This window comes from Ursus americanus, chromosome 18 (genome assembly GCF_024610735.1).
Source record: "Ursus americanus isolate L20-20 chromosome 18, mUrsAme1.1.p, whole genome shotgun sequence".
In the NCBI taxonomy this organism is placed as follows: domain Eukaryota; kingdom Metazoa; phylum Chordata; class Mammalia; order Carnivora; family Ursidae; genus Ursus; species Ursus americanus.
In genome coordinates this window covers 11,051,611-11,069,464 of record NC_142144.1, presented here as the reverse complement: position 1 = coordinate 11,069,464, position 17,854 = coordinate 11,051,611, and the positions used below count along the sequence as shown (strand labels likewise).

The window sequence follows — 17,854 nt, the reverse complement described above, 5'->3', positions numbered from 1 at the left end:
ATTCGATTAACCTCATTTTATAGATGAGGAAACAGCCTAGAGCAGCATTGCCTAAGGTGCCAGCAGGTACGCTGCAAAAAGCTGGGTTTTAAACCCAGGCCTTTATGACGCCAAAGCCTACTCTGCCAGCTTGCTGTTAACAACGCACACCTGACTGTTCCCCTAGTTGGGAAAATGGTAAAGGCAACAGAATTTCAGTGCCACTCTGTGCCAGGCATCAAGTCAGACACTTGATATACAGCATCTCACTTACTCATACCAACCCTGGAATTTAGACGATGTTCCCATTTTACAGAAAGGGAACGGAAGGACTGAACAGGTAGGTAACTGAATCATGTCCAGGGAGCCTCGAAGGGGAGTTGCTGAATTCAAGAGAGCAAGGTTAGCTACTACATTCCTGCATCTTTCAGAAGTTTGAGTTTATGAGGAACATATATTTTACAGGACAGAAATATCCAATGCCTTAACAATGCGAGGTGCTAAGAAACGGAAACAGGCTTTAAAGAAAGAATAAAGGGGAAAAAAGCTAAAAATTCCCACATCAACGCAAAATTCAGTAAACCACACATAAAAGTGACATAAAATAATACCTTTCAAACAATTAAAAAGCATATTACTAATCAGATTAATCTAGAAACTTTTTTTGCTGTTGCAAATGTTTTAAAGACCACTTTCTAAAATCAGTTTACAAAAAAAACCCAAAAATCAGTTTACCACTTAGCTTGGATTCCTTTTTAAAAACTTAAATATTCCAAATCCTAATACATAAATTTATGCTAACATAATATTTTGGAATTTGACGTTGAATTATTCAAAGGAACTCATTAATCTATATTGTATTTTACATACATTGTATTTTACAAAATACACTCAAATTGACAAAATATTTAAATCAGTGTTCTCACCTATAATTTACTTTATAAGCTGCCAGCAGAAATGAAAATCATTCACCAGGCCTTTTCCAAAGGCAGACTTATTGAGTCTTTGGATAGGATACGAATTAGTTTTTCAAATATGGATAGCCTTCCTTTCTAAAATTCCCTTAATACAAACCACATAAGCAAATGAAAATTAAGAGACGTTCAAAGTATCCCAGTACAAAAAAGGTCAATGAACCCTACCTGGTCATGTTAAGGAAACAATTCCATCCCCTAGAGAGTGGTTAAAGAGTACAAGAAAATAATTTGGAAAGAAAAGAAAGTGTTCCACTCTCCTTTTTTAACTAGGAAGGTGAGCGAAAACAAGGTGGCAATTTAAAAGCAGTGTGGTAATAAAACAGGTGTAAGTAATGCTATCCCTCCACCTTACACAAGCCAGAAGAAGGAACACATTTCTATAAAAGTTATAGAGCTGTCCAGGGGACACCAAACTCTACCTTCTTATGGCTGTTATGTTTTATCAATAAAGCTTGGATACTGTGTTACTATGGTGATTTAATACTATGTTTTAAAGGGGGATTATATGATTAATTTTAACAAGGTTGAGAACTGAAGATGTGTGAGAAACAGGATTCTAGCTCACATAATTAAAGTGATTGGGGAGAAAAGTGGGCCTCACCGGGGGAGGAGAAAAACCTGAATTATTAAAATATTTAAAGCAACAGGTCACGATGATTCTAAGTTACAAATAAGGTCATGCTTTTGTGAAATACTATTATGTGATCATACAAAATATGACTGTTCATTATTTTAACTCAGAGTGTGATTTCCCTTCTACAATGTTTAAAATGAAACATCCTTGAAGGAAAGGGTATTGATAGGACTGAATGAAAAGAAAACACCCAGGACCTCTAGGAAAAGGACACGGAATGAACACAACTCGTTTGTGAATTGAGTGTCATTAATTTCCCCATTATCTTTTCACTACCATTAAAAATGCTGAAAATGCTTTTAGCGACATCCTAGGCTCAAAGAAAGATTCATTACTCATTTACTTGGTTCAAATCCCAACTCAATCACTTGCTAACTGGGCCTTCATTTAGCAAGTTACTCAACCTCTAAGCACCTCAGTCTCTTTACCTGGCGTAACAATGAGAAACTACCACCCAACCCAAAGGAGGTTTTGGGAATAAGTGAGATAAGCATTTACCATAAAGGCCAGTCCATAATAAACACAATTAATAAAAGAGATGCAAGTTGTTAAGTTACCATCTAAAGGAAAACAAAAATTCATATTAAAATCATACATTTACTCAGAATCTTCCCCACTGGCTCATTTTTGTAATCCTTATATGAGTGGAGAAAGGAAGTTTGCCTTTCTCTCTTCTCTGTTGCATCTTTTCAGTAAAGGACAGTCCTCTGAGTGACCAAGTGAGCTGTTCATGCTCTCAGTAAAGTGAACAAGATTTTTTGGGGGGCGGGGGGGTCATAGCTTACGAGAGAGTACTTATTATTCTCAGTTGATTCACCTTTTTAATTCCTAACGGGGTGAAGCACAAGCCATTTAAACAAACAAATAAACAAAGGAGGCCCCAAACCATCAAACTCCAAAATCTTTTCTCCTTGGACAATTTCCAATCAACTACAAGTCAGGCAAGGGCGGTGAGAGGTTAACTTGAAGGCTTCTGAGCCTCCAAGAAATCTGTCATTCCCTCTCTGCTTGCTGCCGTGCTCTGGGACAGTGTTCGCGCTTTCTCCATAAAAATGACTTTGGAAAGGGTCTGCTTTCGTTAAAGGCTGCAGGCTTCGTGTTCACCTCCAGTATTAGAATCCATAACTTTTTAATAGGAATCAGAGATTTCATGATGATTAAAATTGGGAGGAACTGCAGAAAGCCTCTCACTTTAAGAAAGGAAAAGTGAGGCACAGGGTTGGTTTTTTGATTTTGTTTGTTTTTTCCAAAGTATCAGGACTAAAACAAAATCCCAAGCCCAATTCCGGTTCAACGTCCTCTCCATTCTGCCAGGCTATACTCGGCACAAGGAAACCCTTCCTCACCTGCAGTTTGCAACTCTGTTAAAGGAACTCAAGCATGTGAGGAATCCAGATAATTGTCTTATCAAACACACCACTTCCCACCAAGCAAGAGAAACCAAATTTGAGTATTTCCAGAAATATGCCCAGGAGGCCAGGGCCCAGACCATCCTTTAGCTGTGCTTTCCAGGCCTAGATGAATATAGAAAACAAGGGAGAAAAGCAACAAATATTCAAACCAGACTTTAACATTCATGCTGACTTTTAAATGCCGGTGAGCCATTCAAGGCTCCTCCAGCAGCATTTTGCTTAATCTTGAGTTATTTACAGATTGAGTGTATAAATGGCATGAAGCATGTCAACAGACACTGTAATTCCAATCTTTCCAGTGAGAGATGGGATTTTCCATATTAGCCTTTTAGTTTAGTTGTCCATCTTGTAAACTGAGCAACTGCTCCACTGGGCACCATAACAAGTGCCCGCCATCCGTCCTGCTTTGGAGACTTCCCACCAGCTGGAGAGGAATAATAAACAAGCGTACCACACAGCTCACAGCTGCATGTACCAGTGGTTTATGAAACGAAAGCAAGAACAAAGATAGAAGCAAATGGAAGAGAAGGCAAGGCCCTACTCAGAGAAGGAGATTAGAGACAGCTTCTCAAACGTGACAACGATCCCAACCCCGAAGGATGAGTTGCAGCAACCCCTTCAGAAGCAGGGCCTGGGTGTTTCAGGCAGAGGAAAGAGCTAGGCATGTTCAAGGAACTCAAAGGACATGAGCACAGCTATCATGCAGGAGCTAAATGGAAAGTGGCACGATATGAAGTTGCTAGATAAAGCAAGCGCCAGATTATAAAGAAAGCCTCAAAGATTATAAAGAAATCATGGCAAAGATTTAGGATGTTTTTGTAAAGGTGATGGAAAGCCACTGAATGGTTTTCATCAAGAGAAAAACAGCCTAGTGTACAATGGTAGCTGTTCTATGGAGAACGGTTTGGAAGAAGGAAGAAATAGAAGCAGAGAAAGTAATCAGGAGGCTAGTGTACAAGTCCAGGTGAGACTAGATGGAGGCCCAAGTCATGTAGGGAAAGTGAAAACGGATCTGGGTGGACAGTTCCAAGTTATAGCTAGCTGGTATAAATGACAGGCTTGCAGATGTCTGAGAGTAAAAAGACAGCAAATTACCATTTTATGATAGAAAAGACAAGTTTGGGGGGAGATCTAAGAGTTCCATTTGGGATATGTTAAGTCTGAGAAACCTTAAAATAGAAATGTCAAGTACATGGTTGAACATACTACTTAGGAAATCAGAGGAAAAGTTTGGGCTGGAGCTATAAATTGAAGTCATCTACACACAGACATATTTTAACACCATGGTGAAGAACAAGATCCCTTAGGAGGAGCATTCAGAAAAACAAAAGAGGATCTAAGATGAGATCCTACAGAACTAGAGAATGCAGGGAAAAAAGACCATCAAAGAAAAATGGAGAACAAGGAGGAGGGACTGGTCAACTGTACCCACGAGTCACGATGAGAGAGAAAAAAATGTGCAGTGAACTGAGCAATATCGAGGTTGCAGATGACCTCGATAAGAAAAGCTCTAGTTGAATGGCAGAAGCAGAAGACAGACTGGAGAGGGCTGAGGGATAAACTGAAGTGTGCAGCTAAACTCTTCCAAGAAGAGACGATGAGGCAGTCATTGAATGGGAATGAAAAGGAGAGAGTTTTCAGGCTGCTGGAGATGGATTCCACAAAGGCAGAGATTCAGGATGCAGGAGAGAGAAGAAACAGTAAGGTCTTTAGATTCAAATTCGAATCCCAGATATGCCACTCGTCAGCTATGTGAGCACCAGCAAGCTATTTTGTGCTTCTCTGAGCCTCACCTACAAAATGAAAATAATACTTTGCAGGGCAGTTTTGAGAATTATAAATAACGTACACAAAGAAGCATATAATGGATACAAGGTGAAAATTACTGTTCTGAAATTATAAAATTTGAGAGATGGAACTCAAACATCCTGTCATCCTTGATTTAGTATAGCTTACTAACCATTACCTGTTGAGCACTACTGCAGGGCACCCCTAAGAGCTGCTTTTCCTTTCCATCTGTGCATACAGGACATCAGGCAGGACTCAAGTTTTATCAAACTACCACATCTCAACCTTAAGTTACATGAGCCTCAAAGCTTCCTTTCATAACCCTTTCATCTGCCCAAGACTCAAGTTTCTCACATTCCAAGCTCAAAGATCCAAGTGGCAAGAATGACATTGACCCAAAATGTCTGGGGACCAAGAGTAGGTCATACACTGCCAGCTACAGGGCAACACCTATCTGCTTGAGAAACTCACCAGAGAATTCGGAGAGATCTCTCCATTCCCTCGTCTACATGAGCCTGACAAAGCAAAAATGAATCATAACTAGGAAACCAAGAAGTAGCAAAACCAGAAGGAACAGCAGAGAGCTAATCCGATCCCCTCATTTAACCCATGAAGAAACTAAGGCCCTTAGAGGAGATATCACTTGCTTCACAGCACAGAGCAAGTCAGTGGCAGAACAAAAACGAAAACCTGGTCCTCCAGGCTGCTACTCCCAAAGTTCCGTCCACTGAGGCCCATGTACTTCGTTGTTATCAAATGTTGTAGAAAATGATCACAGGGCACATGGGACCAAACCAAGGGACTAAATGAAGGATGAAACACAAGGGATGAAAGTGGGCCAAAGGAATTCAGTTTTGCAAAGCAGAGAGGATGAACATGTAGACGTGGAACAAGAGCAAAGGTCTGAGCAGATACAGACTAGCACACTAATCACGTACATGACTTTCATTTTCTGTGTAGGTTTCCTCCTCAGTTATCAGAATTTGCTACTTTTCTGCAATAAATATACATTGCTTTTGAAAAAAATTTCGAGGGGCGCCGGGTGGCTCAGTTGGTTAGGCAACTGCCTTTGGCTCAGGTTATGACCTCAGGGCCCTGGGATGGAGCCCCAGGTCAGCGGGGAGTCGGCTTCTCTCTCTCCCTCTGCTCCTCCCCCTCACTCGTGCGCTCTCTTGCTCTCTCAAATTAATAAAATCTTATTAAAAAAGAGAAACTGAAAGTTCTTTTGGTTACTTTAGTTATGGTCTAATGGATATAATGGAGGCAGTATGATAAAGTAGAAAAAGGAAGATGGAACTGGAAGTCAGATAAATGGGGGTTCCAAAAGCAGCTCTACCACTTACTAGGAGTGGGGCCTTGGGCAAGTTATTGAACCTCTGAGTCTGTTTCCCCATATATGGCATTATGGTAATGGTAAGCTTGCTAGTGTGTAAATTTTTAGTGCAAGAGGAGAACACAGCACAATGCCTGGCACATAACAGACATAATAAAATGGTAAATAGCGTGTGAATCACGTTTGCATCTGTGGTTACATCCTAAATCACTAAACTATGCCTTCCTTTGACCCTTAAAAGATGATGTCATTTCATTTTGTGCTCGTGTCATTTGTGTGTACTGGAATACAGGATGATGTACAGAGGCACTGAATGGTAGCTAACTCGCTGGGTTCCGAAAGAGGGTAAGCACAAACCTGGAAAGGAAGAGCTTTGCCGTCCTCCAGTGAGTCTCGAGTGCTCTGACTGAAGCAGGCTGCCAGCTACCAAGTGCAGGCAAGTAGACCACAGTACGAAATGGTACACAAATCTCTTTTTCTTCCTTTCTTTTCCTTTTCTTTCTTTCTTTCTTTTTTTTTTTAAAGAAACAGCTTTCGTCAATAAGGATAAGTTTTTGAGAGTGATAACAGGGATCTCTCAGCACTGTTATTTCAAGAGTCCTCTCCACCAAGAGCCTCAAGGACAGCACAAGGTAGAAGTAACTCTGCACTGGGAATAAGGGCAGGTGTTTCTTTACCAGCTCTGTTATTACTTAGTTGTGACCACAAGCAGATCATTTCACCTCTACAAACCTTGGTTTCCCTTCTGTAAAATGGGACGTTTGAACCAGATGAATTTCATCTCACTCGCACGCATTTTCAAGGCCTCCTGTAGCCGGAGCGAAAGCTAGCACGGCACACGTCACCCTCTCCCCAGCAGGCTCCATCTGCTCTGGCGGAACAACCTCTAGGCTCACTCATGGTTTCTCCTCTGCTTTGCTCTTCAGCGCAGATGGGGTGTTAGGCTCTCCCTTCCACTTACCCTCTTCTCACAGTCCTTGCAGACTCAACACAAGTCTCCCCCACTGTGAGAAGTTTTCTCTGACCATTTCAGTCTTCCCTAACCTCACTATCCTTTTGGAGAGATACTGTGTAATGTGTATTTATAATACTTCCTGAACTAGACTGAGAAACACATGGAGGGCAGAACTCCAAGTCTAATACCATTTCCATATCACCCAACATAATGCTACACATTTGGAACCTTCCTTTGCTCTTTTGTAAAAGAGCTACCACCATCATCTATCTTTGAGAGTTGCAGGGAAAAACAAATGGAAGTACTAATGTGAAAATGGCCAGCACGCAGACTAGAATCAATTAGGAACTCAAATATAAATTTCCTTTCTTTCTGCTCTATTTGGTGACTGATCTTCCCACCACATGTTCTACGGAAAAATGTATTCATTTGGGAGATGGACATCTACGTTGTGCTAGCAGCCTAAGGGGACCTAGGGCAATTCTAATTTCTCCGCAGCTTAGACTTTTTTCAAATGAAGATAACAGCACCTGTTCTCATCTCTTAGGATAGGAGGATAAAGGGAGGTGATACATGAGAAAGCACTTTCTTTTGAAGAGCTACTGGCATTATTATTTTTCATAAGTCCTAGTTTCAGAAAGAAAAATCTTAAAACAACACAAGAGACAGTAAGATGTCAATGTTAACGGGTGATTTGATGATGACTGTGAAAATCCCACTCTTGATATAGACTAGAAATGTCAGAAAGTTGTATTACTGTTCCTTGGGGTAGAAAAGCACAGATACTGAAAAGATTAGGAAGCTTTCTTTTTTGAACGTAATCACCTAGGGCATTACTCATCTCCCATGCTGACATATTTTTTAAGGCAGACAATATCAAAAATACATCTGGGGGGGGCTCTGTGGGCCCCAGAATCTGGGCATAGCCATTTGACAGTGCTAACTGCAAAGTAATAATAAAAAAAAAAAATAGTAACATTAAGACTTTAGTTTATTGTAAGTAAATGTCATTATTATTCTCTCTTCTACATGAAAGTCTGCAAAGGTTAGAAGTGGAGAAAGAGAAGAAAAAAATACAGCTCTCAAATAAAGTGGAGTCTTTTTGTATCAATAAAAGTTATCGACACCTATAGGGTGTAGAACATAATGAAATGTAAGAAAGAACCACTGTACAAGGCAAGGATTAAAATAGGTCCATAAAGGGACATTTCTGTCCCAAATCGTTTTGTGAAAAAATATGAGAAACATGATTAGGGGAGGGTGATCTAGAGAGAAGCGTTTTTAGAAGAAAAATGTTCTTCTAACAACAATGAAAATGCATCAGGACATTGCTGACAAAAAAGATTTTAGAATTATTTAGGGACTCTACTTTTTTTCCATTTAAGAATGTAATCACCAAGACAGGTAGGGAAGTAGAGCAGTGTGGTTGGTGTGAGAGGAAGAGAGGGGTGTGTGTGTGTGTTGGGGTGGATTTAATCTCATTGTGCATTTCTTTCAATATTAGTTTACAAAGTTAATTAAGGAATACCTACCCAAAACAGATCACCACTCTTACAAGAAGTCATGTAAAAATGTATTTTAATTTTTCATTGTTAGATACCTGATCACATTTTAAAAACATTTCAGCTTTATTAATTTATATAGATATGCCCTTGCCATAATTTGTAATACATTTTATAAGTGACTGGAGGAAATTTCATGCATCGCTAATTCATACATATAAATGTGAAGTTTGCATTAAACCTCTCTAAACAAAACCCTACGTCCTTGCTATTTTTAGAAGGAATAGGATAAAGAAGAGATAAGAGTACTCTCATTACAAAGACTGACCCTCTTAAAATTAAGACTATTCTGTTTTGAGCATCAACCCACTAACTACTAAAACAAGCCTGGTACCAGGATTTAAAAAGGCCCAAGTCTGGAAATACTACAATGGCTGATTGGCTTAAAAATAACATGTTAGAACCAGGGAAAACAGTGATTATAAGTGGCTGGCAACATTCCAGTGCTGCTTTTCAGTACTCTTTTTGCTTTTTAGTACTCTTTTAAACTCCTTTGGCTACCAATTCTCATCTCACACCATTTTTAGGTTTCTGCCAAACAAAGCAGGACACCACTCCTACAAAAGTGCAGAAAAGACGAAGCAGCACACTACCCACGTGCACTTGAAACCACTAAAATCCTTCAGGCCTGCCAGGTTTGGGTACACTAAAATACAACATAAAATCTTCCTGAAGATGGGCCATTTTATAGCTTTCTTAGAACATATTACGGCAGTTATTACTTATGATATTTTCTAAAACTTCTGTCACTAAAAGTGGACTTTTTAAGACATAATGTAGGCACAGTTCAAGTTCAATGCTCTAAGAGAAAATTAAAAAGTGTAAACAAGTGGACAAATGGCTTTTAAAATAATGCTTAAAATGTAATGAAACACACAGTAGACTCCACATTTCTTGAAAATAAGACTTAGAGGACTGTTTTGACATTTTCTTAATATTGTTAGCAAATTATAGTTTTCTACAGTTTAAAAAGAAAAAAAGCTCTTCCAAAACTGTTACCATTAACCAGTGCCTTTTTTTTTTTTTAATCCGCCAGAGTATTTTAACTATCTTGGAGTTTTTATATTGATACCTTTCCAAGAGCTTACCATAATGCAAAATCTAAGGAAATGTTCAGATGATTTTATATTTTTGTATAGAACCTGAAGAAAATGCTTAGTTTCCCCAGAGATACCATTCTTAGCCACCTAAAATGCAAGACACTATTAAGCAACATGCGTTTTAAATAGCTGAACTCCTTTAAACAAGATAAGCCTGTGGTAATTTAAATTTTAGGTTGAATTAAAGAAAAACGAAGTCCATATAATACTCATAAGGCCATGGAATAATGCAACATTACTTAAGTTAAATATGTTCATATGTAAATAGAAACGAAATAGCATTGGAATAAATACCAACCATTCTTAATCACGGTTCAAGTCTGATAACCAAAATCAAAAATTTAATGTCATGCGAAATACACCTCACAGACCAACCAACGCAAAGCTCTAAGCTTTAAACTTTTGGATAGTGTCAATAAAATCCCCAGGAAAGGAGAATACTACAACTCCCCTTCAAACATAGACGTTTTAAATCTTGGTTAAACAGACGGATTAAGAATGGTATGGTTTTTATTTTCCATAGCAGGTTTATTGACACTTTTTTTCTAGTAAAGTTTGAAAATCTGACACTACCTGTCCACATAGAAGGGGAAACAAAACTTGGTCAAAGTCTGTAGAACTTCCTGTGGAGAGAAAGAGAGATAATTTATACATCTAATGGGACCAATAAATCTAACATTAACCACGGCACACAATCTAGCAACTTTACCCTAAAGAAAGAGGAGACAGATGAAGAAATATGGGCTTTATCAATTACATGGGAGGAGTACAGGCAGTCAATCATGAGAAATAATAAACATGATCAAACTTCATTAAAAATGAAAAATTAATCAAGAATCACACATGGGCAAGCAGCAGGAGCCACGCAGGAAAGCTCTGAAGGGAGGGAGGCGGTTGGGTTGCTGAGTGTTAACACCCCTCCAGGGACCATCTCCAGCCTGACCATATGGATCAGAGTGAATAACACCGAGCCACATGGGTTTGGCCTGGCAGGGCCGCTGTTGCTGGCACCGTTTTTGCCTGTTACCTAGGAACAGAGGGGGCCGGGATTAGACAACGCTTCCCTACATCAATAGGCCAAATCACAAGCAGAATAGAAAGCCAACTTGAAGATAATTGTCCCTGAATGTTGTCAACTACATTTTTTAGAGTTGAAAACTTCATTTCCTTACTTTATAAAGAAGTTGCCATCTCTGGCATAAATTTATTTCATAATCAAACAATAATAATTTTAAGTATGCACTATTTTCAGTAAATGTCATTGTAAGTGGGCACACTTACCTGCTTGTAATTTGTGAAAATCCGAAGCGAACTATCAGATTAAATATCTTTTTACAAATATGTAGGTAATAAGACTAAATGCATTATTCAGGGGAAGCGTACAAAAAGGAAACAAAAAGCAGAGCAACATTTCAAAGACTTATTCATGAAAGAGAAGCTTCTTGCATTAAGAATACGACTGTATGAGACACAATACACAGTGGGTACGTGCGTGTGTGCATGCATGCGTGTGCCTGTGTGTGTGTGCGTGCATGTATGTGTGTGTGTGTGTGTGTGTGTGTGTGTGAGACACTTTTCCCAAGAGACACATTTCCACGTATACGGCATGTATACATGTAGCTAAACACACATACAAGTAATTAATTTTTACTTCCTTCATAAAATTTTCTCTAGCTTGACTTAATTTAACTGCAAATTTGGACAGCCCACAGTTGGTGCTTATCGTAAGTTCACAGACCAACGTTATAAATTTTGAAAAAGTATTCCTTTCATGCATTTGATTTCCTTTTTAACTATTTAAAATCCCAACTTCAAGACAAAATGAAGAACACATTGTTCAGTCATTGAGAAGCTGGTTCAAATTAAAACAAACCTGCCCATTGCAAATCCTAATCCAAGTGATAAATTATAGATCAGTTTACAAATGTAGCACTTTTCTAACCAATAATAATGAATTATCAATGCTAACTGAATTGATGCTTCTCGCTTCATTTATTTTTAAAACCAGTTCTATCATTCAAGAAATAAACCACATCAATCTAATAACCCACTCAATGAAGCAGAAAGCACATTGACTTGCTCTGCCAGAGCATGTTCCGCCTACATAATTCAATTGAGCATATCCTATTTTTTAATATCATCTTGGACTGGTACTATGTATATCACAGCACTGTTAAGGAATGTCATGAAAAAGTAAAGGCAAAGGAAACTAAAAAATGAAAAAGAGTGGGTAAAAATACTTCAGCACATTCTATGAGGCATTATTGATACATCAGTTAATTCCATAATGTGGCATCCAGAAGTTTGTATATATTGTTTTAAAACTAATTATGTTTAAATAAATTGCCAAAGCTAATTTAGAATCAGAAAAATGAGCCATTTCTCAGTGCATAATGTTAGTATCAGGCAAATATTAGGGGAAAGGTAATAGAAATCATTTTAATGCCTGCAGTCTAAAACAGTCTAACCCACATATACCAAACTCTTATGATTTACATGCAAAAAAAAAAAAAATCCTTACAAATTTCCTTTCACATCAAGTTTCAGATACCACAAAGCATCTCCCGACTTCAGTGTATGTACTGAGCACCGTTTAAAACTCAGTACCCAGTGCTCACTCACTGCCAACATCAGCTACAAAGACAGTTATCCTTTACCCTCAGAAGTGACAGGTGCAGAAGTGCTTCTCTACTCTATGCTGGAGTGGAGCTGCCAAAAGGCCTCAAGATTTTTGAAAGAAAGGACCCCCATGGCTCCAAGGAAGCATTGTGCTCTACAGCAGAGTCAAAGGAATCCAATATGCCCAACTTACTACTCACTACAATATAGAAACTACTTACCACTTTCTAATGTCAAGAGTAATAACCAACCGTGAACTTGTCTGTCAGATAATATTAGAACAAATATCAAAATACCCAATGTAGGCTGGGTATAGCCCACCTCCCAAGAGCTTTCCTTTTACCCAAGAAAGCAGTGATAAGTCTAATTAAGCAATGGGGCAGGAGGAGGGGAGGAGGGAAGGGAATATAGGCAAATGTAGGCACATGTTTGTGCCTCACAATATGTTTCTTCATGTTTGTGATATTACAAGAGCTTGATATTCCAATTTAAGTCAAACAAGCCAGTGGTGTGCTGTCAGAGGAGAAAACAGAAATGAACATCTACTCTGTGTTAGGCATATTCACACATTATCTCAATCAGAACTGAAAAATCTTCTTAGTTTGATAAGCAGAAGACAGGGAAAAAACAACAAGCAATGTTTCTTCTAAATAAAAACTGCTGAGACAAAACAATTTTCTTAATACTGATTTTTGCCTATATATACACATTTAACTACCTTTTCCTCTATTTCCAAAGAAAAATACAATTACCTGAATATGAAAAGTACCACTCCCCAAGAGAAGGGACTTCAAAACACTGATTTCAATATAATTTGAGCATTATATTTACGGCAGAGTGTCTTTCAATATTAACTTTACTGGAAAAAGTCACTAAGCAGTTAGCAACCCCTTTTTTCTCTCTAGGATCTGTGTCTTTGGCTAGGGAATCTTCTTTGTAAATGGTAATTTTCCTGTTTTCTCCCCTCTTCCTCTTGCCTACACAAGCTCTTTCAGACAACCAGCCTCAGTACAACCTCAACTACTGCCACATAAATCAGATCTTCAAGATGCAGTACGGCTGATGAAATGTAAATGACCTCATTGCTAAGGCAGGGGGTGGGGAAAATTGTGCCAGCTCTCCAGATCAATTCCCAAGTTTATATTTTCACAAATCTTTTTATGTACAGTTTGATTTTTTAACATTTTAATGAGCAAAAAGTGAATCTATAGTAGCCAGTCACCACAGTTAAAGTGCAGGGCATGAACTAGATCCCAGGAGGGAACCAGTCCACCATGTCACCACTGGCTTTAGGACATTCGCCACCTGGTTCCATGTCCCCAGGTTCCAACTCTTTTCATAATCAAAACACTGCTGACATTATAAACCCCAGACGGGTTTTCTAAAATCCTTCCCAATCAATATATCCAACACATAACTTATTGGAGACAGCACTGAGCTCATTGATTAAGGTGAGTTCAGTAGCAAAGTTTTCAAAATAAATGAGACAAGAATTCAGCATTCAACCCCTTGTGTCACTAGACAATTTATGAAATAGGCAATTTCTAAAAGGGCTTTTCTTCCTAACAAAATCAACGATACTTCATGTGGGAAGAAATAAGAGCAGAGGGGGTGGGAGGATGCGTGGAGGATAGGCAGTTGCACAAACCTTTCACTCATGCATATATCAAACAGCAGATTGCACAGTGTAGTAGAAAAGCAACAACGTCTACAAAGCTCTGCCCACAAGGAGATACCAAGCCTCCGAGTTCGAACCAAACATGAAATCCACACACCTAACACGGGATTCACTTGCAAATGAAAATGAGAAATGAACTCAACATTCATTTCATCCAATGTGAATTCTCCTCTGGTCAGAAGGTCCATCAAGGGGACTTGCTCCAATCTGGAGAAAGTGGATTTTGTCCTGCTGAAGCGTTCTCTTAAAAACCTGGTAAAGTTTTAAATTTACATGATCCATCATAGAATCCTATCTGGAAGCAAAACTTCGAAGACTCAATTTGATGCAGTCAGCAGATTATTAATAACAAGGCTAAACCAAGTTGCTCTAAATTTGGGGTGCGGGTAGGGAGGTGTACAAGATCCTGCAACAGCCATCAGTTTGGATGTCAATACTTTGTTTTCATTGCTTCACTGAAACCCATAAACAAAAATTAGTTGCATTCAGCAGATGAAAACAACCGACAGTCAGACACCGACATACACACCCCACAAATAAATGCTATCTGAAAGACAAAAGCACAGGTTGATTATAATGTCCACTGGGGTTATAGAATGTTGGGAGATGAGACCCATTTTCAATAGTTCAAAAGCAAAAAGAAAATGTTTGCAGGAAAACATTTAAATAAAGGAAAGAGATAGCCTGGGTAAATGAATGTATTTTAAAATACATAGAGCTATAATCAGCCTCTTTGTAGCTTGTTGAAAGCTAGTACAGCAGTCGATAATTTACCTTTGTCCAAAAAGAGTGAAGGAGGGAGAGACGGGGAAACAGTGGGAGAACATTTCCTGAGTTTTTTTATATCTAATTTATTTGTTCATTTCAAAATGTAGATGTGTGATTAAAAGATCAGTGGAGCACAAATTCCTAAAATACTCTATTTCAATGCTTAAATTTTTTTTTTAATAGAATGAGGGAAATGCTGACCGTCTAAGTCCTGCAATTGAGATCAGTGCCACTGACATGAAAGAAAAGCCTTTGATTGATGATCTTAAAACTCAAGTTGAAAGTTAAAAACAGAACATACACAAAATCCAAACACACAAAAAGCTAACAAAATTTCTACTCTAAGCCATTTCAAGTTAAAACCAGAGACCCCAAGTGAAAGCTACCAGAGGTTTTAATGCTTATGATTAAGAAGGGTAAAACAGAATTGTAAGAAGTTTTTAGAAGCTTAATTAGCACCAAGTTCAAGAATGTTGATCAGAAATTTCTAAATATGAAAATAGGAAACACAATTTTTTCTCTTTCTCTATAAATGTCAAATTAAATTCAAGATCCATACTATAGTTACAGCCAAACTTTAAAAAAAAAAAAATTCCAGTGAGAAAAATCTTTGAATAAGATTTTACAGAAAGGCCTTTCAACACCTAAGCATAAAACCCGGGTCAGATTTCTAACAATGCTGCTCAAATGCTACAGAATCTGATTCCTTTCTTTGGTAATATTTCAATATTTACTCCCAGTTTACTTTTTTTTCCCCTTACAAATGTTAATTTTGAGTCATATATATGTTATCATTATACTAATTTGTATAATGCCTAATATACACATTCAATGCTGTAATTCAAAGATAAAATTACAAAAAACTATAGAAATTCATCATATTCTATATCATGTATCATATAAATTTTATATCTAAATTAAGTACCTTTGTGGAATGCTTACAACAGCTGAAGAGCCACCTCTAAAACTACTTTTAAGTATAGATCTTGATGACCTTTGAAGTCCAAAGTGAAAATACTGGATCTTGTAGAAAAAAATTTAAAATCACTTTTTCCTTTTGTATCCCTCTGTATCTTCAAAAAATCACTCAAAACAAAGTCATTCCCAAATTACAGTACTATCACATCCTCTATTCTGAGATTTCATTTTATTAACTTGAAAGCTTATAGCAAAGAGGTGAAAATGAGAGAGCTATATTTTTAAGGTCAATAAACTTGTTGACACTTGTTTCAAATACTTACAAAATGAACAAATGATTTGGTTAGATTCTCTTACAACTAGCATTTGGTGGCATCAGTAATAGAATTCCTTGGACTTAATATTATTACTGTAAAATACTTTGCCTTGTTCATTTCCTTAAACATTTTAAGTCCTGTTATCTGAACATTTATATTACCAATATAACCTAAAAGGAAGAAAGATTGGGGAAAATGGGGGAGGGGGAAACACAAGTCAGCACATACCAAAGGAACAGGGTCCCAACAGTAAAACTGCAAACATGATTTCACTGAAGAAGCAACTTGCCCTCAGGAAGATACTATTTAAAAAAAAAAAAAAAAAAAGAGCACTGATAGAAATCGTATTTTGTAAGCATATTAAAAGCTGTCAGCTTTTAAATATTTTAAATGCACACAAAAATGTGCACAGATGGGCAACTTTTCTGCTCACATTAGTCTAGGAAAAAAATCTTTCATTATCAAGCTCAAAGTCCTTGAATTTTTTAAACTTAATTGTGCCTCTATTTCTTAGAATTCACACCCAAAGGCCAAAGCTTTCCTGCCACCAGTCCTTCAAATCTGACTTGGACATTACACGGGAGGAGGCTCCAAGCCTCCCTGAGGTCTCACTCCTTTTACAACACACGAAAAAGCAGTCGATAATGGGCCCATGCTGAATTCACTGCTCTCCACGTCTCCTCTTGGGACACAAGCCTAGCAGATGTGATAAAAACTGTGTCAGAGAAGTGGCTCTAGTTTGTGCCTTAATGACAACTTAAGCCTCTAAACCAATACAACCAAAGGACTAACAGAACTGGCTGTTACCTCTCTCTCCTGCCAATCTTTGAATATCTCTGAACTGAATTAGCACCTCTACCCACAACATCCCCTGCCACCCCACAAAATCCATTCTAATTTTAAAAGATAAATGAATTCAGCAAACACATCGGTGGCACAAGTGTCTGGGCTGTATGTGTGTATGTGTGTGTGTGTGTGTCCTATAATTAAGTCCTAACACACATTTCGTGTAGATTTTCTCAAGGTATGATTGTGCATTCGAGGTCCTGAAGGAGTGCCTGGTTTATTCCCTCTGATCACTACCCCAGTAACCATATTAATACGCACAACTGGTAGACTTAGAGTTTCCAAAGAGTGCCTACAGGTCTAAAAATTATTTTTAAATATGTTCAATCACAGGAAAGAAAAGTGATATTCTGAGTTACTGAAACATTCTAATTATTAAAATTTATACAGAAGAATTTTTAAAACCGTGGGTGGTTATACTTTTAACTTGTAAGAACTCTTTGTCTCACCTAATGATATGGTACCAAAAAATAGATTTAAATGTGTACTTCTGATAACATTTTCTAAATTCTATAATTCAGCCTTCAGATGATAGGCCTTTTTACCCAGTATCTTGAAAGCCTATTCAGTCACAATTGCATACCCACTTAATCAGCAATCATTGTTCTGGGATGCAGGACTTTGTTGTCAAGACAAGCACCAAAACCTTAAAAAAATTTTTTTCAGAACTGGCATAAGAAAAAAGTGATCTTTGTCAGACAAGGACAAATTTATGCAAATCTTTTATAAACATTCACAAACATTTATTTAGCTTTTGAAATGTTGGCCTCATTTGAGAGCATGAAAATGAGGGGGAAGTAGGAAAACGCAAAGGACAGCTTAGAAGCTGGCACACTACATAAATATTCAGAAGGAAGATTATAGGATTCATGTTAGGCTGTCTTAGGCTTCTCCAAAGTCCACACAGAATAGCAAAGAACAAAACTAACGAGAAGTACAGCAGATGTTAGACAATGCATCAGCCTCTT

The 17,854-nt window shown here is 37.9% G+C and overlaps 1 protein-coding gene across 5 annotated transcripts in view; it reads right to left on the bottom strand.

The window, feature by feature from the left end:
• DENND1A (DENN domain containing 1A) overlaps positions 1-17,854 on the bottom strand; it is a 489,116-nt gene that overhangs the window by 334,310 nt on the left and 136,952 nt on the right. For 4 of the 5 annotated variants that reach the window (XM_045790973.2, XM_045790978.2, XM_045790976.2 and 1 more), the window contains exon 4: positions 10,314-10,363. In XM_045790973.2, coding sequence (XP_045646929.2) covers positions 10,314-10,363 — 50 coding nt within the window. Of the gene's footprint in view, positions 1-2,936; positions 3,105-10,313; positions 10,364-17,854 lie in introns of all 5 variants that reach the window. The other variant, XM_045790975.2, reaches the window with a different exon arrangement.